This window comes from Gossypium hirsutum, chromosome A04 (assembly GCF_007990345.1).
Source record: "Gossypium hirsutum isolate 1008001.06 chromosome A04, Gossypium_hirsutum_v2.1, whole genome shotgun sequence".
In the NCBI taxonomy this organism is placed as follows: domain Eukaryota; kingdom Viridiplantae; phylum Streptophyta; class Magnoliopsida; order Malvales; family Malvaceae; genus Gossypium; species Gossypium hirsutum.
Window position 1 is genome coordinate 80,575,755 of NC_053427.1, and position 27,397 is coordinate 80,603,151.

The 27,397-nt window shown below is 31.1% G+C and overlaps 1 protein-coding gene and 2 long non-coding RNA genes across 6 annotated transcripts; 1 reads left to right on the plus strand and 2 right to left on the minus strand.

Moving 5' to 3' along the window:
- Positions 1-7,439: 7,439 nt before the first annotated feature.
- LOC107899001 (amino-acid permease BAT1) lies at positions 7,440-18,005 on the minus strand. 4 transcript variants are annotated; one of them, XM_041111463.1, is made up of 10 exons: positions 17,578-17,872; positions 17,207-17,467; positions 11,058-11,276; positions 10,659-10,919; positions 9,535-9,553; positions 9,351-9,420; positions 8,941-9,122; positions 8,304-8,593; positions 8,081-8,210; positions 7,440-7,870 (listed from the first exon to the last, which is right to left on the minus strand). In XM_041111463.1, the coding sequence occupies exons 1-10, from the start codon at positions 17,703-17,705 to the stop codon at positions 7,529-7,531; spliced, it is 1,902 nt and encodes a 633-aa protein (XP_040967397.1). In that variant the 5' UTR covers positions 17,706-17,872; the 3' UTR covers positions 7,440-7,528. The 4 variants fall into 4 exon arrangements, 3 of the variants coding, with proteins under 3 accessions (XP_040967397.1, XP_040967396.1, XP_016680078.2); XM_041111462.1 differs by having other exon boundaries at positions 9,201-9,420; XR_005925729.1 differs by having other exon boundaries at positions 7,724-7,870; positions 8,081-8,224; positions 9,201-9,420.
- A 2,633-nt stretch (positions 18,006-20,638) lies between these two features.
- On the plus strand, positions 20,639-21,412 carry LOC121228192 (uncharacterized). Its single transcript, XR_005925730.1, has 3 exons — positions 20,639-20,796; positions 21,039-21,247; positions 21,337-21,412. It is a non-coding gene; the product is annotated as an uncharacterized lncRNA (long non-coding RNA).
- A 1,425-nt stretch (positions 21,413-22,837) lies between these two features.
- LOC121228193 (uncharacterized) lies at positions 22,838-25,448 on the minus strand. The gene is made up of 4 exons (XR_005925731.1): positions 25,051-25,448; positions 24,516-24,603; positions 24,028-24,213; positions 22,838-23,486 (listed from the first exon to the last, which is right to left on the minus strand). It is a non-coding gene; the product is annotated as an uncharacterized lncRNA (long non-coding RNA).
- Positions 25,449-27,397: the final 1,949 nt, after the last annotated feature.

Here is a 27,397-nt window from a genome sequence, read left to right on the forward strand (position 1 = left end):
AAAAAAATAGTTTTTACATTTGGTTTTGAATTTTATTGTAAAGATTTTAATGGTTGCTTGTTTAAATATTAAAATTCAATTAAAGATTAAGGTTTTTGATTTTTGATTGAGTAATTAGATAATTTTATTTTGGTTATTTTGGAATTGTAGCGTGATCATAAATTATAGTTTTGACCTTTGACTGTTATGAAAATTTAAAATTTGAATATGAATACATTTATATATTTTTAAAATGACTTAATTGAAATAATACGTTGCCAAAATGGCCCCTATTGTTGAAATTATTTTGTTTTAAAATATAAAAGGTTGTGTGCATATAACTTAAGCCATGTTAATATTGATTAGCCCAAAGGAATGTTAATATTTAACAAAATTATATAGGTTACTGTGGTAATAAACATGTGATGATTATTCGATTCTACGTTTAAGAAATAAATATACACAAATGAAGATTTATTGATTGACATGTTCTTATTGTCATTTGTCTGATTACTACACTAATATATCACTTACAAGTTAATTTTTTTTTCAAAGTTAAAATATTAATGGTGTTTAGTATCTTAAAATGGAATTTATATTCATTTGAATTTATTATTTTAGTTTATTTTTGAAATCTTATGTGAGATTATTTTGTTTCATTCAACAACTATTATACCTACCAATATTACTACATGCACTAAAACATTCAGGGACACTATGTCGAATAAGATTACCACATTTAAGGAATTTGTAGCCAACATTGAAACAACAAATTGAACTAACCAAGGATGGTTGTTTCTCTTATGGTACAACAAGTGCATTTCTTAATTTTGTTTATTCTAAGGTTCATTTGATGTTGGTACCTAGATACACTTGGTGGATAGATTTTGGTGCAACAACTCACATCAGTGTGTCTATGCAAGGCTTTTAGAACTATCGAAAGTCAAATGTTGGTGAAAGATACATTTACGTAGGCAGCGATATTTCGACAAAAGTTGAAGCAATAGGAACTTTTAAATTATCATTATTATTAAGAACTAAATTTTATTTGAATTTGAATGAGACTTTTTTGTATTGTCTTTTAAGTGGAATTTGATTTTCATTTCAACATTGGATAAAGTTGGTTATTCTTATTCATTTGTGAAAGGAAAATTTAGTCTTTTTATAATTCAAATTTGATTGTTTTCAATTCATTATTAGGTTATACAATCTATATTTACTTAATACTATTGCTTCATTTAATAAACCGTTGCATACTATCGTAATATGAAAGAAAGACAAATTAATGGTTAAGAATTCAGCTTCATTGTGACACAAGAGATTAGGTTATGTCTCTAAAAAGAGAAATTAGAACTTGTGTTCAATGGTATTCTTATCCCTTTCATTTTTCACATGCTTTGAAAGATCTAGGGGTTACAAATTTTATTATCTCACTATTAAGGTTATTTTTTAGAGGGATAATGCTCGTTTTTTGAGGATGTTAAGTTTGTCGGGGGGGGGGGGAGAAAGAATTAAGGACATTGTATTTGAAGAAGAATATGTTGATATCCCTCAATAAATTTGTAACACCCCATACCCAATCTGATCGCCGGATCTGGCTACAGGGTGCTACACTCTATATTCTGATCTTAACTAACATATTCTGCATAACAAATTAATTTAATGTCGATATTAATTTAAAACACAGTTAAATAATTAACATCACCAACTATATGAATTTAATACAATTATATTTGAGATATAAAATTTTACAAAAGTAGTTTTAACTTGCGGACAATTTTATTTAATCATGGAAATGTATCTTGTGACCCTAAGTAATTATAACTCAACTCTAACCTTGAGACTCTGCCTCTAGGTCACTCCATTGTATGCATATTACAACTAAGAAGCAAATTTGCTTGAGCAAGTTGGATTATGGCCTGGTCCTTCCTCGAATCCTCGAATTTCCCCACAAATGAACAAAGATTCATTTCTTTAAAATATTTACATGTATGAATAGTTCCAAAATTTTTTATGTTGGAGATTCTGCCTTTCTGGGTAAGATGGTTTCATATGAGAAGATTAAAAAGACTCTCTTTGTTATGGCTCAGTTAAAAGTTCTACGTAATGATGGGTTTCATGCTATCTTTTTTCAAAAATAGTGGAGTGTGGTGGGAAAAGATGTTTGCGATTGGGTTAAAAAGATTTTTATCAGTGGCTTTATCGATCCAAATTTGAATAATACTTTCATTACTCTTATTCCTAAAGTTTATAATCCTAAAACATTTTCACAGTTTCGACCCATTAGTCTCTGCTCTATGCTTTATAAATTGGTGATGAAAGTTATAACGAACTGTTTTAGGGTTATTTTCCCTAAAATTATTGCTGAGGAACAAGCAGGGTTTATAGCTGGGAGAAATATTACTGATAACATCCTTATAGCTCAAGAAGTTATTCATTCGATGAAAGGTAGGAGGAACATGAAGCCTTGGATGATGATTAAAATCGATCTTGAAAAAGCTTATGATAAGGTTAGGTGGCAATTAACTGAAGCATTTATTCAAGCGGCTAGCATTCTGGAATATTTGGGGAAGGTTATTATGTCTGCAATTTCGAATCCTACCATGTAGATATTGTGAAACAGGTGCTCTATTCAAAAGTTTAAGCCGGCAAGGGGCATACACCAAGGATGTCCTCTTTCTCCTTACTTGTTCATTCTCAGCATGGAGTGGCTTGGACATGATATTCGTTCCAAGATTTTTAATAGTCAGTGGCATCTAATTAGACTCTCCAGGTCAAGTCCTAACTTTTCTCATCTTTTTTTGCTAATGATTTAGTTATTTTTAGCAAGTTGATATGAAGCATGCCAAAATTATCAAAGGAGTTTTGGATCGCTTTTGTGCTTACTCGGGACATAGAGTTAACGCTCATAAGACAAATATTTATTTTTCCCATTGTGTTGAGGAGGATTCTTGGAGAACATATTAGTAACTAGATGGGTTTTCAAAAGGTTAACAATCTTGGATCCTATTTGGAGGTTCCCTTATTCTATGGAAGAGTCATTAAAGGTACCTTAAGATTTGTGGTGGAAAAGGTACGTAATAAACTTTCCAGTTGGGATGCTAGATAGTTGTCTTTTACCGGGAGAGCTACTTTAGCTCAATCTATTTTGCTTTCTATACCTAACTACTTTATGCAGACTATGATCATACCTAAAGGGATATGCGAGAAAATTAAGAATTTGGTTAGACAATTCATCTGGCGTTCTTCAAGTGGGAAGAGGAAGTTGGCCCTTATTAAATGGGATTTTGTTTGTCAACCGCATTCTAATGAAGGTCTCGGGTTGAGAAGATTGGAAGACCAAAATGTCTCTTTTCTCATGAAGTTGAGGTTTAATCTAGTTTCAAACCATAAAGCCTTATGGGTTAAGGTTCTTCATTCTAAATATGGTTTGGAAGATAGCTTGCCTAATAATATTATGAGAAATAATTGTTCTTTTCTATGGAAAGGTATGTCAAGGATATGGCCCTTGTTCAGAGATAATTTGATATGGTCAGTGGGCAATAGGAAGTCTGTTCGATGTTGGCTGGATCCTTGGATACCTCAAATTAGACCGTTAATGTAACACCCTTATACCCGGTTCAACCCAAGGAACCTGATATAGGAATATTAAATTTGTTGCCAAAGTGATTTTGGCTAATCACTAATATATTTGAACATTAAAAAAAATTATAATTTATATTTTAGTCCCTATTGCTTTGAGCATACTTGATCTTTTTAAGTACATGTCATTCTATTCAAAATATTGAAACATACCCTCTTGGCACTTGGAGATGTGATGAGATGAATGCTTACAACCTCAATTACAACTCTTCAAAATCACTATACTTAATCTGCACACGAAAAACAAAGCGTACGCTGAATAAAAACTCAGTGGTATTTCTATAATCTGAATATTTAAAAAATAATATAATATAATAATAGGCACAATTAAATTTATAAGGACATATTAATTTCTAGCATCATATCATAACTATCATTTTTTATTTATTAAACAATATCCTAATTGACACATTTCATGCCATACTTAATTCATGAGTATATAGCTCATATATTCCATGTATTGTCAACATATTTCACATTCTATTTTCAATTCACTATATCATTTCCATTTCTCATATCATTTCATTTCAATATCAATTGTAAGACTTTATTATTTATTTACCCCTATTAACAAGACTCGGACTTGGACAGATACACGGATCCAACCAAAACACACCAGTTTGGCACTCAGTGCCTCATCGGATAATTCAAAGTAATAGATTGGCACCCAGTGTCTCATCGGCCAAGCCGAAGTAAGTTGGTACCCAGTACCTCATCAAATTTATCCGAAGTAATAATTTGACACCCAGTGTCTCATCGACTCGTGGTCAAAGTATCCCTGAACTCTTCCAATCCTATAGTATGCCAACTATATCCGACTCAGCTTGATACAGTTAATAGGGTTTCACATCACTTTTCAAGTACAACATATATCCAATATTCAATTTCCACATCAATCACATATACATGTAAATTCAATTCAATATCAAAATACTAATACTTACCTTAATTACTTACCATAAACATTTAAATTAAAATATAACAATTAATAATTAAATTCGGATTATAGAAATACAAACCATAATTCTCGAGCTACTCCTCGTTAAACTTGTCTTTTCCTTTCTTAGCTGAGGTCTCCGGCACAACGTTAGCTACAGAAATTAAAACAATTTAAAATTATTAATACACACAATTTCACATTGTATATTTAAATTTTTATTCAACTTTTGCTCACATTTCAATTTAATCCTTAATCAAAACTAACTTTATTTTATTTAAAACTAATTTCATATTTTCATTCAACTCCTACTTTAGACTAATTTCAACCTTTAAATTTCACCATAAACCCTAATTTTGAAATTCTCTCAATTTAGTCCCTATTACTCAAAACTTATTATATATTTTACAATTCAATCCCTTTTTCACTTCTAACTTGAAATTCTATCAATTTAACCCCTAACACTTCAATTTATTCAACATGAACAACTTCTAAAAATTCACTAACTTCTAAAATTTCAATATAAATTAAGTAGTATTTTGTTCTAGGATTCTAAAAACATTAAAATTTTAAGAAAAAAAGACTAAATTGACTTACCACTTTGAGTTTAACCTTAAAACCCTAAATTTTCTCCTTCCTTTTTCTTTCTTTCTTTTTCTTCTTTCTTTCCCATGTTTCGTTCCCCAATTCTGTTCTTTCTTATTCTTTTTCTTTTATGTTTTGTTTTTATTATTATATTATAATATAATATATATATTTTACTTATACAATAAGAAATACATGTATTATTATATACATATGATTATTATTTTTACACATTTATTTCACCATTACCATACATTTGTCATAATTTGGTTTAATTACTTATTTATTTATTTTATACTTTAATCATAATATAATATAATATAATATAATATAATATAATATAATATAATATAATATAACATAATATAATAATATTTTCTTAAATAATAAGTAAGTATATATAATTATTACAAGTATATGTATATTATTGTTACACATGTAATTTACTATTACCATACAATTGTAAATTTTATGATTTATTTGCTTAATTAGTCCCTTTACTTTTCTCTATTCTATTATTAAGCTTTCACACTTTATTCAATTTAATCCTGATACCTAATTAACCTTAATTTAAACAAATTCACCTAACCAAACCTAATTAACTACACTACTAACTGCCGTAACTATTTTTAATAAATATTTACAAATTTGTTTTTCGAAAACGGAGACCCGAAAATACACTTTCCGATACCCGTGATTATCGAGTCGTTACAGTTAATCAATCAAATACCTTCGTATCGGAATTTGGAGGTAGATTGCCGACTTGAAGACATGGTTACTTTGGAGGGTAATTGGAATCTCGATCTCTTCCATTTATAGGTCCCTGATTCTATTATTAGACGTATTGTGAGCATTCCTCCACTACACCCAGCTAATGGACTTGATAGGATTTTGTAGGCATCAAATACTAAAGGAGACTTTTCGGTGAAGAGCGCTTATTGGTCACTAAAGGAAGATAGCTGGAATCCCAAGGATCCGATATGGAATACTCCTTGGAAATTCAAAGGCCCTCATAAAGTTCAACTTTTTCTTTGGCTCACCTTTAAAGAACATCTTCTCACTAACATGGAGTGTGTTTGACAAGGCATTAGCCATGAAACATCGTGTCCAATTTGTGGTCATGCTGAAGAGAGCATCCTATATGTTCTTAGAGATTGTTTGACGGCTAAAGAAGTTTTTAGAGACAAATTATTCCTTCTAATCAGGATAATTGGTTTTGCAAACTGATGGAGTTGTTAATTTGAGTACAGGTTTTGCATTCGCAGAGGGAGTCATACGAAATCATCAAGGGAACTGGATTTTGGGATTTAACCATGTTAGAAGTTATGTGGCCCAAATTCTTGTTAAAATAAATACTAATGGCAAGATAAGAGGATCTACGAAGGCGAACGTCGATATTTGATGTTGAGTACAATAAGGTGTTTTAACCTTACTGCATTACTTCTATTTGACTTTGATTAGAATAAGGTTTTAAACCTATAAATAGACATAATCGTTTCTCCTCTTGTACCCTTCGAATTCGACATAATGAATTTTCTTCTCCTTTGCCCGTGATTTTTCTCCCAAAAGGGTTTCCATGTAAAAAAATTATGTGTGTTCTACTTTTCTTTCATTTCTTTGCAATATATTATCATTATCAACGTTCTATTTTTCACAAACCATTCTTTAGGGATGTGTTTTGTTTTTTTATGCTGAGCTGTGGGGTATCTTCAATGGGCTAATTATTTTGCAAGAACGAGGTTTGAATAGCATACTGATTCACACGGATAGCATTGAGGTAGTTCATGCTTTGCAAATACAACTAATTCGAGCTCTGCAATGGTTAGGCGGATCCAACAAAAACTACGAAGTTCTGAGCATTGGGAGATCAGACATGTACAAAGGGAAGCCAATGTCGTCGTTGATCGAATTGCCAGGAGGGTGTTTGCAAAGAGAGAGGGAGTTACTGTTTTGACATTTGCTCCTACAGATCTTCTAATCATTCTCAAAAGTGACAAAGCTAACGCTACTTTCGATTGTATTGGTGTAGTTTAATCTTTTAAGTTCTGTTTTTATCATAAAAAAAATGGTAACTGAAAACATTTAATAGCATGTGTTGCAATATAATTAATTGCTCTAATTTCCATGTATGAAGAACCATATATAAACAATTAAGTCCATATTTCCCGCTCCCTCACAAAGTTTTCACGTGCTACCAAACGGCTGCTATTCCCTTGGGTTGAAGTATATACTAAAACATGCAATTCAGGCTCTATGTTAAAGAATTAAGTAATTCAGGTATTAATAAATAAATAAATAAATCTAAAAGGCGATTTGAATTTGATAAAAATATATGAACAAAACGTATTTTTCTATTATTGTTATTTAATCTTAAAGACGTGTATTTTATATGTTGGTAATGGGACCAGTAAACCAATATCGGGCACTAACGATCCACCAAGAAACAGTAATAACAAGCAGACCACCAACAGCAACAGGCGTGTAGTTGAGTGTCTCAGAGGTGACTGGATAGGCAACAGGCAATGAGAAGAGGACTGAGATGGTCGCCACCCATAGCACTGCGATCCAACCAACCACCACTCCATAGCGCCCGAGGTTGAAGGGTCCTGGGACAAACGATTTCCGAGCCAAGCTTACCCTAAAGAATATTGGTAGGGCGTAAGCGATGTATAGTCCTATTGTTGCAATAGATACCATGGCCTGAAATGCCACCAAGCTTCCTAGAGACTGCAACGACAACAACAAACAAAAACAAAGGGAACATTGTTTGCTATTAATGAATATTGCTAATTGCTAAACATGGGGGAAACAAGTACTTATATCTGTTCCATCCACTAGCCTATATCAATATCATCTAAACTGGTACGAATTGCATTTTACCACTCGGATGCAACAAATAAAGGATTCATTTAAGTAATGGTTAATTGGATGGCATACCGTTAGTGCCATACAAAAGGAGATAAATGCAGAGAGCCAAACTGCATTTATAGGAACCTCCTGCTTGTTCACTTTATGCCACAAAGATGACAATGGCATGGCACCGTCTCTCGAGAACGCATAAACCATCCTGAAAACAGATATCTAGTTCAATCAGTTGCCACTTGATAGAAAACAATATCCAAGAGATTTGTCTTACAAGAACATAAGAAAATGGGTTTACCTTGAGTTGCTAGTAACGGAACTCATACCGCAAAAGAATATGGCAATTCCAATCACTCCCAAGCAAATAATTCCCCCAACACCACTGCCATATCTATTCTTAAATGCAAGGTAAAATATTTCAGCGATAGCATAGCCTCCGGCATCATTATCTTCACTCAAAAGATATGGGATGTCGGTAACTGCAAAGGTAATACCGAGTAGGTAACCCCATCCAAAAATAATAGATATCCCAATGGCACTAATTATTCCTTTTGGTCCATTCTTATCAGCATTCTTGGTTTCCTCTGTCTACAAATAGTAGTTTAAGATGAACAACATGATTTAGTTTCATTTGTCAGATTGGAAGTGTTCCATAAGGCAGAAGTAATTAAAAATCCAACGCAAAAGCCAATCTAATGATAGTACAAATTCACACAACGCTGGTGAAACTTTGTTTTTGTTTATGTTTCCAAAAGCAGATCTAACAAATAGCATGCCCTAAAGATTTATGTCATTAAGTTTCACCAAACATATACGGAACCGTTACATGGTATTCAATTAAGTTAAGCTTGATAACCTTTTGTTACCCTTGGTTTTTCTACAGCTTTAAAGATGGGTTTGATTGAGAAGGAAATTAAGGAAAGGCAAAAGTTTACCATATGAGCAGATGCATCATATCCAGTAAGGGTATATTGACTCATAAGAAGCCCAAGAACAAAAATATAGACTTTACTGTTTATTCCCTCTCCATTATCAGTGTTGAAATGAGTGAACACAAACTTGGCACTAGCCCTCTCCGTAGCAACTGAGGGTATGAGGATCATAAGAAGAACAACACCTAGATGCAAAGAACTGTAAGTCAAAAACGGGGGATTGCTTAAGCCAGAATTCATGTTAAGCCCGGATATCTTCATACCTAGAAGATTCCATACAGCAGCTAGCTGCCCAAAGAAAGATAAAACTGAAATGGGAAGACTGTTTATTATAGCATGCATAGATAGAATTGCCCCATGGAAAGCAATGACTACATATTTAGATGCTTCATATCCACCACCATTTTTCCCACCTGTGCTAAGGAGAATTATCACCTGAATCAGTTGTGCAAGTGAGAAATCTACACTTGTTGTAACAGCCCACTGCAAATGAAAAAGTAGTTTATGTTGTTAGAACTTGTTATTGTGTTAGTATCTAATCTCCATGAAGATTGCCTTCCACTGATACATTTAAGCAAATGAAATTCGAAGACACACCTGACCAACAATATTGAACCTGCCAATAAATAAATTGTCTGCATTAGAGGCATCGAAGGGAGATAAAGCTGACTATCCCTTTTGAATATACAAAAGTACAAATATGAACATATGTAAGCTCTAAGAAAACAGTGAGTCAGTGAGATAAAACCCTATTGTGTACTGAGACAATTCAGTACTAATAAGGGGGAAACGGAAAAGAAGAGCTTGTTATACAAACTGTAATTGGATTTCTATGCAGAATCACACCCGAATTTATACATGAAAGTGGCTAATATACATGGAAAGGAGCACCAAAGCAAAAGTGTTTCCCTTTCCCATGGTCTCAGGTGTGAGGTAGGACATGAGCATGCCAAGTACTAAGGTTGAATTACACTGTAGGAAATCAAAGGGAAACTAAAATCCTACATCAGGACCATTTATCTAATGAAAAGGACATATATGCACAGAGCGCACAAGAACTTAATGGCCTCAATTTTGGGGCTGAAGCAGTGACAAATATATTTTTAATGGACCTCATGTGCAAAAATAAAGAGCTCTAAAACATGCAATACATGCTCAAAGGAAGTTTAATCTATGATTTGATCCAGTGTTTTGGAGCTATACTCCAATAAAAATATAAGATAACGTCAGCTTGAGAAACCAATCAAGCTGGCCCCATAGTTATGTCATCCATATGCATCCTGTACTGACAGGAAAACTATCTAATAACATACGCAAAACGAGCTTCTCGTATAGTTGATAGTTCATATGGTCAACAAAGCTTCTCAACTCTCAAGAACTTAAACTTCTAGACCAAGAACACTAACTCTCAAGGTCAATACCATAAAAACACTAGCATAGACAAAAAATTAATGCAAAATCGAACAAGAAAATCTCATTGGCAGGTTTACAGCATAATCAAAACAAAATCCCAGTCAAATGTCATAAACTATCTTCCTTTTGGCAATGAAAGTTTCCATCATTCATAAACTGGATTCATTTAAATAAAGGCAATACCATCATCGAATTTAAGATCGAAGCAATAAAGTTTGTCAGCCAAAAAGTAGCAAAACTCATCAAAGTGAATGTGAACTGTAGATGTTAGTTAATGAAATTATAATTAAAAAAAGAAACCCAATTACCAGCCAGTGAGCCAAGAGGCAAAGGGTGCCCAATTTCGGCCAGCAAGCCGAGCACTCCAATAATAAAGGCCACCAGAAGTTGGGTAAGAGGAACAGATTTCGGCCATTGATAACCCAACAAACATGGTAAACCCACCAGCTATAAACCAACCATAAACCAAAGAGATTGGTCCACCAAAAGTCAACCCAGTGTTGTAGAGTGTGGTGATACCAGTAAGCACTGATATGATGGAAAATGAAAACGCAAAATTCGAAAACACCCTGCAATATGGTTTGACAAAAAATCAAACAAAGAGAGCTCATCTTTTTTTCCCTTCTTTTTTTTTTTGTTTGTTTCCGGTTGACACTCTTCACAATCAAAATTTAAAACATGAAAAAAAGGGTTGTGAAGAACTTTACGATAAATCACGCTTGAGCTCTTGTTTGTAGCCAAGCTCTCTGAGACGGGACTGCCCTGAATCCACCAAAACGCTCCCATTTTCAACTGTATGAGATGGAAGACCCATTTTTTGGCTGACCGGAACCGTACTTTTCACAATGGAAAGGAGAAAAAGGAAAAGGATATTGGGTTGTTTTTCTTTCTTTCCTTTTTTTTTTCCTCTGTTCTCTTCTTCCTTACTGGATAACCAATCACTCATTGTGATTCTTGTGTCCTTATGAATTATTTAATGATTAATCAAAGATCATATGCAGATCAGATCCCATATAAAAGTCAGATCAATGAAAACTTGTGATAACTTCACTGGTCAAATAGAGGGTTTCACGCTCTGCTGTGCATTGATGTCAAATTAAAGAAATGGTCTTTTTTTTGTCAGATACAGTAAGCAGGAAAAAAAATGGGAAATTCGAGGCCAGGATGGTGGATGGTCAAACACACTAAGTTCAAGCTGTACACAAGCATAGAGCGAATCCAATTGCTTGCATGATTATCTTTTTTCCATTTTCAGTTAATTTAATTTAATTTTTTATTTGACACAGAGCCACTGAAATGATCATAAATTTAATATATTTTTTAACACATGTTAAAATGAAATTGATTGCTCGTCGACTACAATGCCACCAACCAATCGTTAGTAATTCAATGCTGAATAAATGGTGGTTTCAACGTGTGGAAACGATGACCGCAAAGGCAAATCAAGAGAAGATTCCCACACGCTGTTCATTGTGAAGTAAATCTAGGAATTTTGTTTCTCCTCCAATTTTAAATTGTGCAATTTGTTTGGAATCTTAATCTTTGAGCAGCGCAATTCTTTAGCTGTCATATCATAAGACTTTTTAACTAATTAAAAGGTTTGGCCCATAATAAAAAGGAATCATAAATTAACTCCTTAACATTTATATTTTTATTTTTATTTTATTTTAAAAAATTCAATTTTTTAAAATATCAAATTTAAGTCAAACAACTTTTTCAAAAAATCAAAATATTATTTTTTAATAGAAATACTATACTTGTCCATGAGTTGGAGCACTTCGCTTAGTCCGAAGGCTCACCCAAAAAATAAAAAAAGTTTAGACAAAAATATACGCTCAAAAAATAAGTTTCGGAAAAAATAAAACTTATTTATAAAACGGGTCAAACCTCGAATAATTTTTCGGCTCGGCCCGAATTTGCAAAAAAAATATTATTTTTTTACTGATTTACTGTCATTTCACTATTATATTGTTATTATATTGTTGTTATTGTTTGGATATTATATAACTCTTATTTTATTATTAATTTTGCTACTATTTTAGAAGTATTTACTTGTTAAGTTATACCTATCTTAGTGTTATTTAAGTATAATTTTTTTTTTAATTTTAGTTTCAATTTGTTGTGAAACATTTATTTTAATGTTTTTGATGTATTATATTTTTTAATTTTTATATAAAAATAAATTAAAAAAATTTTAATACAGACAGACTAGGTCCTGATTTTAGCATTTTTATCCGAGTCGGACTTGAAAAAAAAATTTAGACCCATTTTCAGGTGGTCGAGCCTGGGCCTATCAATCAGGTCTAGTATTTTGTTAGGGCCCAACTCGGCCCATGAACAACTCTAGGAAATACTAACTACAACATTAATTTTTTTAAACATGACGCATGACAATCTACATGTACTTCATATTAATTTTTATTATTTTTTATGAACTTTTTATATTATCTTTAAATTTTTATTTTTATTAAATATTTTCAAAATCTTTTAAATTATTTTTGACATGACATAAAAATAAGTAATATCATGTCAGCATGAAGTATTTACGAATAAGTATGTGGATTGCCACATCAACATTGTTAAAAAAAAATTTAATCAACATTTACATTAAAGAACGATTTTACTCTTTTTAAAAAAATTACATTCAAATTTAATTTAAAAAACACAAAAATTAAATTGACAAAAAATGTAAATATTAAAAACTAAATTTTTAATTAAAAAAACTAATTTAAAGGTAAGCTTCACATTCAATATCACGCTATTGTATTAAATTTTAGGGTTTAATTCATAACTTATTGCAAATATATATAATTTTATTGGTAAAAAAAGTATATAAATTTTCAGTAAAAGACATTAAAAATATAAATAGATAAGAGATTATTTATTATTTAATTCAGAATAAATTCTTACTCTTTTTGGTGAAAATCTTTACTTTATTTTTTAAAAACATTAAATTATTTTTAAATAACAAATTAACTCATTAATTATTTAAAGTAGGGGAAAGATGGTGGAACAAAATTGAGTGTGGATAAGAATAAAGGTGATGAGAGAATTAAAATGAGTGATCCGTAAGGAGTTTGAGAGTATGAATTTGGCCTAAAATGCCAAAAGTAATCAAAAGTTATAAATTAGGGTTGAATAGGAATAATGGAAAAAAAATTCAATCGCTATAAGTATTAGGTTAAACTACACTCAAGTCATCAAACTATTAGTAAGTTTAAGTTTGATCATTTAATTTCAAAAAAATAAAAATAAAATGGTCACTGAATTATTCAAAAATCATTTAGTTGTTAAAATCGTTATTGTATGGCATTCTCTATTCGCATTGTCTTCACCAATTAAAAACTCTCTTTCCCTTTTTCTAATGTATTTTGGTTTGTTCTCATGAAACAACATTGAATGTTATGAATTTGTGAACCAAAATCCAAACAACTTTCATCTTCAATCTCTGATATTAATCGCTGGATCGACTTAGATCTAAGGTGTCTTCTTCTACTTATTGATGGGTACTGATATTAAATCGTCTCTTTTAGTTCGCTAGCCGGACTTTTAAAGAAAACATCTTAGTGACTTAAATAAAAACTTTCAAATAATTCAGTGACTTAAATGAAAACTTTTAAATAGTTCAGTAATCATTTTATAACTTTTTTAAGATTGAAAGACAAAAATATAAAATTACTAATAATTTAATAACCTTAAGTGTAATTTACTCAAAATATTAGTGCCTGAGTTCAAACTGTTGGTGATAAGTTAATACTGAATAGGAGTTAGTATTTTGTTTTGAAAAAAATAAGCAATTCATCAAGTTAAATTATTCAAAACATTCTAATAATAAAATTAAAATATATTTAGCATTATTCAATTATGGTTACGATAGAGGTAGCAAGCAAAATGAGAAGTAGTAATGGCGATGACAGAGATAAGGATGATTCATGAGGAGGACCCTTCTAAAGAGAATGAGATATCTAAAAACACATTTTTTAGCGAGATAACTTTTTATAGAATTGTGTTGTTTTTAATGTAACATTATTTAAAGTTTATATTTATAATATACGAATAATTATAATTTTCAGTTCTATTTTTATTTATTTTTCTAAATAATATGATATTATTAATTAGCAACATTATAAACTACATAATGTTTTTGGTTTATACAACAATTGCTATGGTTGAAAAAATAATGCATTCAAACATAACATTAGGCACGTTTTCTTTTTATAAGAAATAAATATATCATATATTATTAATTTATTTTAATTTTATAATTTTAAATTCTATTAAGGTTTTATCTTGTCAAAATTATAATTAAAATGATTTCTATTATCATGATTGGATTCTAATTTTATATGTTATTTAGTATACATTATAAAACAGAAGGTTCTTTTTTCAATTTTTATGAAATAAAGTAACAACCAATAATAATCATTTAAAAATACTAACCATGATAATTAAAAAATATGTTTTTTTACTTATGGTTATCCTATAATGTAATTAATTTTAAACAAATTAATATATTTTATATTACTACAATAATCTTATAATATGATTGAGCATAAATTATATATTTTAGTTCCCATCGTTATGATTTTTAATCAACTATATAATGTTTTTATGTGTATTCCTATTATTGATATAAATTATTTTTTATTTTTAGAAGTATAGTATTCCCATGTTCTAAAAAGAAATACATAAAATAGGTCATTGATGATGATGATCTATTATGTACTTAATGTTTTAGTAATAATGTAATATGATTCAAATTAAATTATATAATTTCTTACTATTATATGTGTTTTGGAATAAATTTCAAACATATAACTTTCTCCTCTGATTTTTAAAGTTATAAATTAGGTCATTGATGAGTATATCTAATATAATGATTTGTACCTTATGTTACAATAATACCTTTTCATGTGATATATAATAAATTAAATCTTGAATTCTATGAAACTTTCCTTATCCCACAAAATAATAATTATTTTTTTATAAAAATAAATTAATATTTCATCCTTATACATAGGTATTTTTATTTTCAAATTCAATCTTATATATTTAGCTTGGCTAAGCCATAATATTAGTCTTTCATTTTACAATTCAATCTAACAATATAAATATGAAATGAATGCCCTTGATCGATAGATCAAACGCTAAGAGTTGAATATTAATCTACTTAAAGATACTTTATCTAATAATTCATATGCACGCTTCTTTTGTGTTGGTTGTGTAAATGTAAATATAACACTATTTTAATGCATCAAAATGCTAAACATAATGCATATATTTAACTTGTGTCATTTTTTTTAATAAAATGTTTGTATTATATTTTATTTATTACACTAGTTCTCTTTTGTTAAATATGTCACCTTCATTTGTCTCATTACATAATATATATGCACATAATGATATTTGAATCTATGATCTCAAAATTTCTATTCCCTCAATTCTACCATTTCAATTAAAACTGTAATTGGTTCTTATATCAACTTTCTATAGTTTTATTATATAAAATTTTTCACTCACATTGTGAGTATGTCATAATATAGTATATATTAAAATTGAGTCACTAAATCATAATTATATTTTATTACATAAAATGAAGGTGACATTTGACAATGAAAAAGAAAGTGAGAATTCTTGGCAACGGTGTACTTAATGTGGAAGGATCTCCAGATTGTGTTTCTTGTTGAAAGCTTGAAAATTAACTTTATCAAGATCAAGGACTGATAGTGGATTGTTACACCAATGAAAGATACAAGGTGACTGATGAATCTAAAGAGTTAATCATAGGGGACAAAGATATTTGATCTACTATAAGCTGGTAGAACCATTAATTTGAAACCCTCTGATCTTGAGTTATGACACGAGAGGTTAAGACATGTACACTTGCAGAAGATTATAAAGGTTGGTGAGAAGCAATGATGTTAGAGAATTGCCAAAGTTAAGGGAGCAATTTGCAATTCTTAAAATATGTGGTGAATGTTTGAAGGGAAAGCTAAGGGAGCAATTTGCAATTCTTAAAATATGTGGTGAATGTTTGAAGGGAAAGCAGCAACATGAGTCGCATATACAGTTGCAACAGATCCAAACAACTACACCACTAGAGCTACTGCACATGAACTTAATGGGGTTAATGCTAACTGAGAGCTTGGGAGGCAACATTATATTTTTGTATGTGCAGATGACTATATATTCCAATTCACATGGGTAAGAGAAATCCGACACAGTTGATGACTTCAAGAAGCAAAAGGAACTTGAGAATGAGAAGTGTTAGCCGCTAGCGTATTGAATAAATTGTCAGGATAAGGAGTAACCATGGAAAGGAAATCAGGAATGAAAAATTCTCTAAGTTTTGTGACAATGCCTGCATCCAACATGAATCTTTTGCTTTAAATACTCCATAATAGAACCGGGTCATTGAAGAATAACACCATCTAGGATATGGCACGGGTCATGTTAAATGCCAAGAGACTTTTATGCAGGTTCGAGGCAGAGGCTATCAATATATCTTGTCGATGCCTAAGACGAGATGACACCCTATAAAATGTGAAAATGAAGGAAGCTAATAGTAGAATACTTTCATATGTTTGGGAGCATGTTATATACTTTAAGACAGGTTCATAGACCGGTAGGTACACCCACCGATTTGTGATTCAATCTGTTGGTTTGATCCGGTTTCAACAACAATGGAAATTACTTATCCAATGCTCAGTTGCTCACTAATTGCCTAACACATGTTTGAGTGACAAACAAAGGGTAGTAGAAACCCAACCCAGCAGAAACATATCAGAGTAAATGCAATGTCCAAACAATTGAAGACATGGAAACAAGGGCGGAATTAAACTATAAGAAAACTTACCAGCCAGTGAACCAGGAAACCACAGGACCCCACTCATTGCCGCACAACCTGGCACTCCAAAAGTATAGGCCACCAGAAGTAGGATAGGCAGAGCAAATCTCGGCCATTGCCAGACCCACTATCATGGTTAAGACGCCCACGATTGGCCACCCGTATACCATTGTAACAGGTCCACCGAAGGTCAGTCCTGTACTGTACATCGTTGTGAGTCCAGTGATCACTGATATAATGGAGAATGTCACCGAAAAGTTCGCTATCGCCCTGCACCACACATTTCTCAGCCTCATCATCATCAACATGCGGCCATCAACTTGATAGATTGACAAAGAAACAAAAACAGATAAGAGGGGAAAAGTAATTGGATTACGCACGACAGACTGCGGCTGAGTTCTTGCTTGTAACCCAGCTGGTTTAGGCGAGCGTCGTCGGTAACGTTGGGTTCATGATCGAGGGGGAGATATGGCGCTAAATCTGCACTGATTCCGATTCCAGTTTCCATTTTGGAATGAAATTTCAAATTTGGTTGTGAATTGCGTGCTGCTCTTAACAACAAATTGTATAATAAAGCAAAATTTTATTTTAATTTTACGGAGATCTAATAAAGCAATTTGAGACGACAATCTTTACAGTCAAACATTCGTTGGCTGAGATTGACAAGTTGATAGATCCACGCAGAAAGTTGTGCGATGAATTTATTTATATCGAGTAAATTCACATTAACTCCCCTTCTAATCATTCAGCTATAAAAAATTATAAATTTATAATATAAATTAATTCCGTGTTAATACTAATTATATCCGTTCCAATAGTAAACCGTAACAACAAACATATCAATATATCTAAAACCAAAATTGTGAATTTTAAAATATATTTTATTTTTTATTCTGGGTTTATTAAATTACGAATTATTATATGCATAGTATATAATGATAATATTATTTAATTTATAGAATAATTTTTTTAATAATAAATTGCATTTGTGAAGCTTATTAAATAATATTTTATATAATTGATGAATATTTTATATTTTTTTAGTATAGTAAAATTTACATATTATGATGTTTGAACTCATATCACTAACATTTTTAAAATATTTTCTTTATCACTCCAACTAAAATTTTATTTTGAGTTAATTCACGATTTGACCCTCCAAGTATGCTTATTTTCTTACTTTAGTACTTAAAATTTTTTTACCCTAATTTAGTACCTAAAATATTATTCCATTATATATTTTGATCTAATTTTTTAATGCCGTTAAAAAGTAGCCGGCAAATAAGCCATGTGGTGTTATTAATTAAAAACATATATTTTATCATATATTTATATATCAAATTTTAAAAATTATAAAAATAAAAATAAAAATATAAAAAATTCAAGAATATATATAATAAAGTATAAAAAATAATTAATTCCATAAAATAAGTAAATGTTTTTAACCCAAAAAAGTCTAACAAAAATTGTTGGTGTTGTTCATCATGTTTTTCATGTAAGAAAAGAGAAGAATTATGCTTTCTTATATTTTTGTTCACAGCAATATGAACAAAAACAATTTTAAAATTGTTTAGTAAAATTTTGTTTAATTACATTTACTTTAATTAATTTAAAATTCAAATCATCTTTCTTTTAAAGTTTAAATTAAAACTCAAATTAAATCCAGAAATTTTCAAATTCTGACGTTAATGGCTACCATCGACCACCATGTTCCACCGTTGGTTGTCTCTCACCCGTAATTGTTTGAGTCAAAATTTCATAATTATATTGTTTTCGGTCCTCTCTTTTCATTTCCAACATTTATTTTTTCAAAAGAACACAAGATTTTTGTAGATTTATGTGTTTTTCATCGTTGGATTCTCTTCAAAATTCAATATATTCTTTCCCTCTTTATAAGCTTCTCTTTCACCATTTAGATCGACCAAACAATACTCAAAAAATCTATTATTTCTTTGACTGAAATTTGGGTTCATAATTTTTTATGCTCTTTTTTTCTTTTGTGTATAGCGTTGATAGTTATGATATGAATGTGCATATGTGGTATGGAGAGGAAGATTTTAGTCATTATTGTCTATAATGGAAAAAAAAAAGATGGAGAGAAGAAGATGAAGGAGAGAGAGAAAGAGAGGAAGAGAGAACCCGGGATAAATGAATTAAAATATTTTTTATTAATTAAATTTAATTTTAATAAATATATTTTTAAGTAAAAAGTAGTTTAATTAATATTTTCTTTTGAAAATATGAAGGCCACTATGGCATTCTCTAATTTGTTGAAATTTAGTTTAACATCAATTAACTTTTTGGACTAAAAACCATACTAGAAGGATACTTTGGTACTAAATTGAGACAAAAAAATTATGTACTAAAATAAAAAATTGAGTATATTTTAGGGACCAAATCATAAATTAAACTTTTTATTTTTTATGACTGTTTTATATTTAAGATTTATTTAATCTCGATATTTACAAATATTATATATATATATTAAATATTTTGAAAAAATAACAATAAATTCGGATAACATATTTATATTTTGACTGCCGCCGCCAACTAAAAGGCACCTCTTATTTGCTAGGCTTTACATAATTGTAATAAACCAATAATTGATGTCATTATTGCGTTTAATGGTGGATTCGTCTATCTTTAAAGAGGTTCATTTATCCATAGTTATCTAAAATGTAATATAAAATGATATTAATAAAAATAAAAAATTAAATGGATAATTTTTTTAAAAAATTAAGCATTTACAGGATAATATTGTTATATTTAACTCGAGTTGATCCCTTACTTTAAAAATATTTTTCAGCAAAGAATCAACTTAGTTATAAATTTATAAAATTAAAATTTAGTTGGAATTTTTCATTATTAACATTTCACTTTCTTTTCAAAAAATATTTTAAAATATATCATAAATTCAATTTTATGATTGATATAATAAATAAATTTATAATTTTTTTATATATTTTGCAATTTAATATTTTATTTGATAAAATTAATGTCTTAAGTTATTATTATATGCTATTTACAACTTCGTAGATTAAATTATTATTATATCTGTTATAAATAAATATGAATGTCCATATTCTAACCCTCTCATTTATAAGGTAAAACCTCTAATTCATTATGAAAATTATTTAATGTGTTAATGAAGTACTTAAATAAGCCTCATTTATTGTATTGCATTGAATTTTAATTACTTATAAATAGAATCCTTACCTTTTTTTTTTTGAAAAACAGTGACAGGGCTTATATCATTAAAATAATAAGGCCCAGAAAATATCTTCTCGGCTCAGGTCCATTGAAAAAACAAGTGAATACAGGCTGCCCTTCTATCTACAGGACGAAGCCTGTGTGTTAAAAAGACAAAAGAAAACAAGAAACTTAAAACAGATAACTAAGAAATATGAAAAAAGTAAACCTAATTTAATAACCCCGTCAAATCGGACAGCCTGGCACTAGTTCCAAAATAGCTTTTCACAAGATTTACCAAATACCAACTATCATGACTTCTCATAGCACCATTTTAAAATTCAATCCGGGTGCTCTCACCATCTTCCTTCTGGATCGGTTGCGCTGTGGATCCTCCCTTCCTTTACCAGGTATGCCCCTTCCCTCCTCTTTAGTGCTTCTTTCGCTAAATTAAGGGCTTCAACATTCTCCGCTCTGTGAATAAACTGGAAACTCACCTCTGGAAGGCTGGTTCTTTTGCTCTGAATATCTCGAATAATTGCTCCAAGAACTGATTTGTCTATTTCTTGCGATTGACATTTCTTAATAACTGTTTTCGAGTCTCATTGTATTACTACTGAGGATAAACCCATTGATATTACTAATTTGATAGCCTCTAACCCTGCATGAGCTTCTGCTACGAACAAAGAAGAGATGTTTTCATGGAGAGTCGACTTTTCAGCTGCTACCTCGCCCCTTTGGTCACAAACAATTAAACCCGAGGCCGATCTAAAATTTCGTTTGTCAAGGCTGTATCAAACTGGACCGTTACACTTGTTGTCTCCCCTGCTTGGTTATGGATACTTTCGGTGAATAAGGCAGGTTGCTTTTCTCGGATCCCTTCCAGCTCTGCTAAATAGCTTCTGATTTTCTTGAATAGATCCCTAATTGCAAAATTTTTCCTTTCATAGACAAACTGATTTCGGGAACTCCATAAGAACCACAAGGCACAACAAAACATCCGACACTGATCCTTGGTTCCTCTTTCAAAAAACCAAGGGTGCGTTTGGTTCGCTGTATTGGATTAGAGGTGTATTGGGATTAGAGGTGTATTGGATTAGAGTTGTAATAGCTAATTCACTGTTTGGTTGAATGTAATGGAATAGAGGCGTAATAGTAATCTTGTGTTTAGTTGAATGGAATAGAGGTGTAATAGCATAATGGAAAAAACTAAAATGACTAGAATACCTTTAGCATAAATTTGTTTTGGTAAATGATTATTGTTATTGTTATTTAAATTATAATAAGATTATTATTATCAATAATAAATAATTTAATCATATTTAAACATAATTATTATTAAATATATTTTAATTAAAATATATAATTTAATAAAATTCTTAATAATTAATATTCTTATATTAATTTACTGAAATCATAATATATGATACTGTAAAATATAAATTAACATAATTATTATTAAATATATTTTAATTAAAATATATAATTTAATAAAATTCTTAATAATTAATATTCTTATATTAATTTACTGAAATCATAATATATGATACTGTAAAATATAAATTAACATAATTATTATTAAATATATTTTAATTAAAATATATAATTTAATGAAATTCTTAATAATTAATATTCTTATATTAATTTATTGAAATCATAATATATGATACTGTAAAATATAAATTAACATAATTATTATTAAATATATTTTAATTAAACTATATAATTTAATAAAATTCTTAATAATTAATATTCTTATATTAATTTACTGAAATCATAATATATGATACTGTAAAATATAAATTAACATAATTATTATTAAATATATTTTAATTAAAATATATTTTAATTAAATATAATTTAATAATAATATATAATTTCATAAAATTCTTGATAATAAATTTTCTTATATGAATTTATATAATTTAAAATAATTAATATTAAATATAATTTAATAATGATATATAATTTCATAAAATTCTTAATAATAAATATTCTTATATAATTTATTAAAATCATAATATAATTTGAGAATTATATTCTGCATAAACATTATTAACTTATATTAAGCCACTTCATTTGTTTGATATCATAGTAAATAATTTACCTTTTTTACACTACTTATAATCATAAGTTTGTATAAATTATTAACAATAAATAAACACCATAATTAACTTGAACCCTATATTAACTTGATGGATAAAGTATTTATCACCTCAAATATGATTTGGGTGACCGCAAATGTGATTTGAGTTCAAATTAGATTCATAGTAAGCTCAAATTTTTATTAATGCCAATGCCAACACTACCACATTTGGGTTCAAATTATACTCATAGTAAGCTCAAACTTTTATTAATGCCAATGCCAACACTACCAAAACCTTTTGGACAATTATTTCGAAGATTTAAACCAACAAAAAGAAAATCAATAAGTAATAAAACCATAGAAAATAAAAAAAAATTGCCTTTGAAGCACATTCAATTGAGCACTTGATTCTCTTTGATATCTACATGATTTCTTCATCTTTATTCATAATATCAAACATAGGCAAACAAAACGATAACTGTAACCCCCTACCCCTACCAACATTTTATTGTAACTATACCTAACATAGGATAACTAGTTGGCCTCTTAAAACAGTCAAAGACCAGACCCCAAACTAAACCAAACTGCTAAACAACAAAGCAGACATCATTAAAAAGACCCCATCCCCAGATTGCATCATTTTCAATTCTTAGAAAGGAGGAGCATAGAGCTGGAGAACCTTCTGCCAGGACGGTCTGCTGCTAATGTCATCCCACCAAGCACTCACATGCTTACTGTTGGTTGTCATGTATTCCTTTCCCATTTGACCCACCAAGTACTGCGTAAATGGTAGGTGGCTCAGGTCAGCAAGGCTGAAGAAATCACCAGCCAAGTACTTGTTCTTTGACAGCCTCAGAAAGTAAGCAAGCAAAATAGCTAAGCCACCATATATCTCAAAATAGCTAAGCCACAATTTAAATCTCTGGTTGCGGTAAATTGGCTGATGCAAGAATCTAACAAGGTCTTGTGCAGCTCTGAGAGGTAATGGTTGCATCGTGAACGTCTTACCACTACCTAAAATCACAAACATATAACCATCAATTATTAGTGCAGAAAATAGCAACAATGCAGGACAACATTAAACTGGAAAGACAAGAAATGTAGAGCAAGAATAAGGACAAGGAAAATGAGAAAATGAACAATCATGTCTTAGGTTTATGTGATCTAGTTCAGAACAGAGTGCTGCTTCTCTTTTTCCAGCACTAGTTGTTCTCCTAGCAGTAATTCATTAATCTAATCAAACCTTGTGATATCTAAATTACAAAGCCTAATCATCTGCATTAATTAAAGCATACAAAGTAGAATGCAAAAATATAGCACATGGCCCATTCAGGAAGAATGCAGAAACTTTGGAGAAAATTTAAAATTTTCAATGAACAGAGCTATTAGGCACATTAAAATTTAAAATTCTTGTAACTTTGGAGAAAATGATAAAAAAAATTCTAAAAGAAAAGTAAGCTTAGACCAATTAGCACAATTCATGACAATATCAGAAATCAAACACCAAGATCTGCAGTAATATGTATCTCCTAGAAAAGAATATCTAATATGCAACCTGCAAATAGGAGACCAAAACAGAATCAATTTCTGGTGAAACTTCTGCCAAAATGTCCTCCATAGCACGGACCATTGTTCCACGATTAGTTGTATCTTCCTCCCCAAGTCGACCAAGAGTATATGTTTTGCCAGTACCAGTCTGACCATAAGCCATGATTGTCCCATTGTAACCATCCAAAACACCCTATGAACACAAATACACAATGACCTTGTTAATAAAATGAATAATGCATCAAAAAAGGCACCAAATCCTTTATAAGCTATGACCAAACACAGCAGTTATGTACAGCAGAACAAAACAATTGATAACTTGGGAGAAGACCGACACAAAACACAATGATAGGTTGAAACTATTTTCAGCCACCGCCTCTGCTGTTGCCAAGGAAGAATAACTAATACAAGTAAAATTCTAACAAATTCTGGTACAATTAGAAAAGCCCTGTACTCAAACCTCAACAACTGGCTTTGCAACAACTTCATACACACGTTTTTACGATGCAAACTTTGTCAGCGCTTCATCAAACTCATAGGTGTCTGTGTCCCAGTTGTTTTTGCGAAGCTTTAACCTTTTAAGCTGAAAGAGAAAAGTTGAAGCATTGGTGAGAACTTTACCAAAATCAAGTAATAAACACTTACAGAAACTGGATGGGAGTTAATTTCAATAAATCTAAAAGCTAGTTAGGTGAGCTACGTGAACAAGTACAGGCATGTCGACTTCACTTTTTCTTAGGTGGTTAGAAACTAAATCCTTCTTGACTAATTGAAATGAAGTGATAATTATTCAAGAATTTGCTACTTTTCTCCATTTTCATTTGAATAAACTCACTTTTAGGCTGATGCATCCCTCAATATGCCAACCCTGACAAAATATAATCGATATGCCCTTCTCTTAGCTTTTCCTCAATCATTTGTACTTCAAGATCAAACAGATAAAAGAAAGTAGATAAAGACATCTAACAAAATTAAGGTCACTGAGAATTGTATTCCCTGCATATCCAACTGTCAGATAGCAACATAATACCTCTGGTTGAAGTTCTACACAATCAGCAAAATCAGCATCTGCTACTAACTCTTCTACATTATGTGGACGTAATCTCACAGCCACTCAAACTCTTCTAGGAACTGAAGAGAAACATAAAGGCTTCAAATTAACAAATAAAATATACAGAAAAAGCAAAATAATAGAGTTTCTTTTCCCAAAGATACAACTTCTGCAATGTAGAGGAAAGGTTTCTCTGTTTCTTGGCCAATTCTTCATTGAAGTCTAGAAAAGCCGGATCAGTATTTTTAGCCGATGAATCAGTCTTAGAAGTAGATGGATGAGATGATACTAATGATAACGAATGAGTAACTACTTGCAACATCTTCGAAGCTGTTGCAGAAAAGTTACCAAACCCCGCAGCTAGTATTACTATTAGAGTAAATAGATAAAATAACACAACAATCCAATAAAATAATGATGAAAATCATTACCATGTTTACGGTGATAGGGAAGTGTTCCCACCGCAAGCAACTTTACAATTTCACTCCCTGACTCAGAAGCTTTAACAAACTGAACCTGTATCTCTCTAATCACCTCAAAAACATTCCTTGGAGGGCCTTTTGATCCTCTAACTTCGAACTAGAACATCCCATCACTGACGAAAACCAAAAAAAAAGACCCAGCAAAGTATAGCAACTGCTTTACATGAAGGAAACGAAAAACATGATAAGAGTGATTGTTTCTGGAGAAAAGTTCAGGGTAGGAGAAATAAAGGCTTACCAATAGTGCTTTCCTTGTGCGTCGGTGTGTATATTGCTGGAGAGTATTATAGGCAGAGGGACAGAGGGAGCAAATAGGCAGAAACCCCAAGCTAGAAGGAAGGAACAGAAGGCGAAAAAGGGATGTGTCGATTGGGAGGGTAAACAGGGTATAAAACTTGAAGCAGCACCTAAACTGAGCTAAAGGCAGGGATTAGAAATCGGTGGATTTCACCGATTAGGTCAGTAATGGTTTAGCCCCGTAATAACAATACATTGAACCAAACAACGGATTAGAGGCGTAATAGGTGGGGCCCACTAATTAGGAGTGTATTGGCTATGCCAATACACCCAACCAAACATAGTGCAAGTAAGCCACTCTCTGATATTTTGGTTCGTGTAGGTTACAGCCCAAGAGAGATTAAGACTTGACCATATTTCTCTAACTGCAGGACACTGCCTAAAGACATGGAAGCTATCCTCTTCGCCAGAACTACAACGCGGACAAATGATGTTGTTAGCCACTCTCTTATAACTTAGATTAACGAATGTAGGAATGTAATTCCAGTAGATCCACCATATTGTTAATGTAATTTTTGAAGGCAGCTGAGTATCCCATAATTTCCAAAAGAAAGCTTTTGTTTCGGTCTGTAATAAATAACTAGTAGGATCCACACTAGCAAATTGTAATAGTTTGTAGATGCTTCGTACTGAGAAAACTGCGGAAGGTTCTTCGTTCCACACTTGGACGTCTTCATGCTCCACTTCTGCCAGAGGGATCTGCAAGATCTTTTGGGCAGTTTCCAATTGAAAGGTACTGCTAACTAATTCCCTTTTCCATGTTTTAGTTGAGCTATCAATTAGATCCGAGACTAACTTCAAATCACTATTTCCTATTCTGTTTTGCCGACCCACTGTAGGACATCCTGGAATCCAGCAATCATTCCATATAGAAATCTCAGTACCTCTGCCAACTCTCCAACAAAGTCTATTTTGAAGGAGGCCCTTTGCTGCCCAAATGCTCCTCCAGGTAAATGAAGGTAAGTTCCCTAACTGTGCATTTAGAAAATTTAAGTGCGGAAAATATTTTGCTTTAAGAACTTTGGCAACTAAAGAATTTGGATAACTAGCGCCATCCCTGCTTGGCTAATAACGAAATATTAAATTGGCAAAGACTTCGAAAACCCAAACCTCCACAATCTTTTAAAAAACACAAATTTTTCCATACATACCTGTGCAATCCCTTTCTTCTGCGTCCCTTTTGCCACCAGAATTTAGTAATAATACCCTCCATTTCATCGCATAATGCCTTAAATACCGTTTCAAGTCCGTTGAGCTGCGAACTCCAAGCTGATGAACCACCAATTATTTATCCTCTTCCGACGTATTTCAACTAAAAAAGATAACTGATTTATCAAAATTCACACACTGACCCGATCCTTTTCTGTATTCCCGTAAAATCTTCTTAATCACGTGAACACCATTTCCTGTTGCTTCTCCGAATAGAATACAATCATTTGCAAATAGTAAATGAGAAACTTGTGGGCTATTTCTACTAACCTTGACCCCTTTGAAAGTCCCATCTCTCAAAGATAATCTCATTAGGCATGATAAACCCTCTCCGCAAA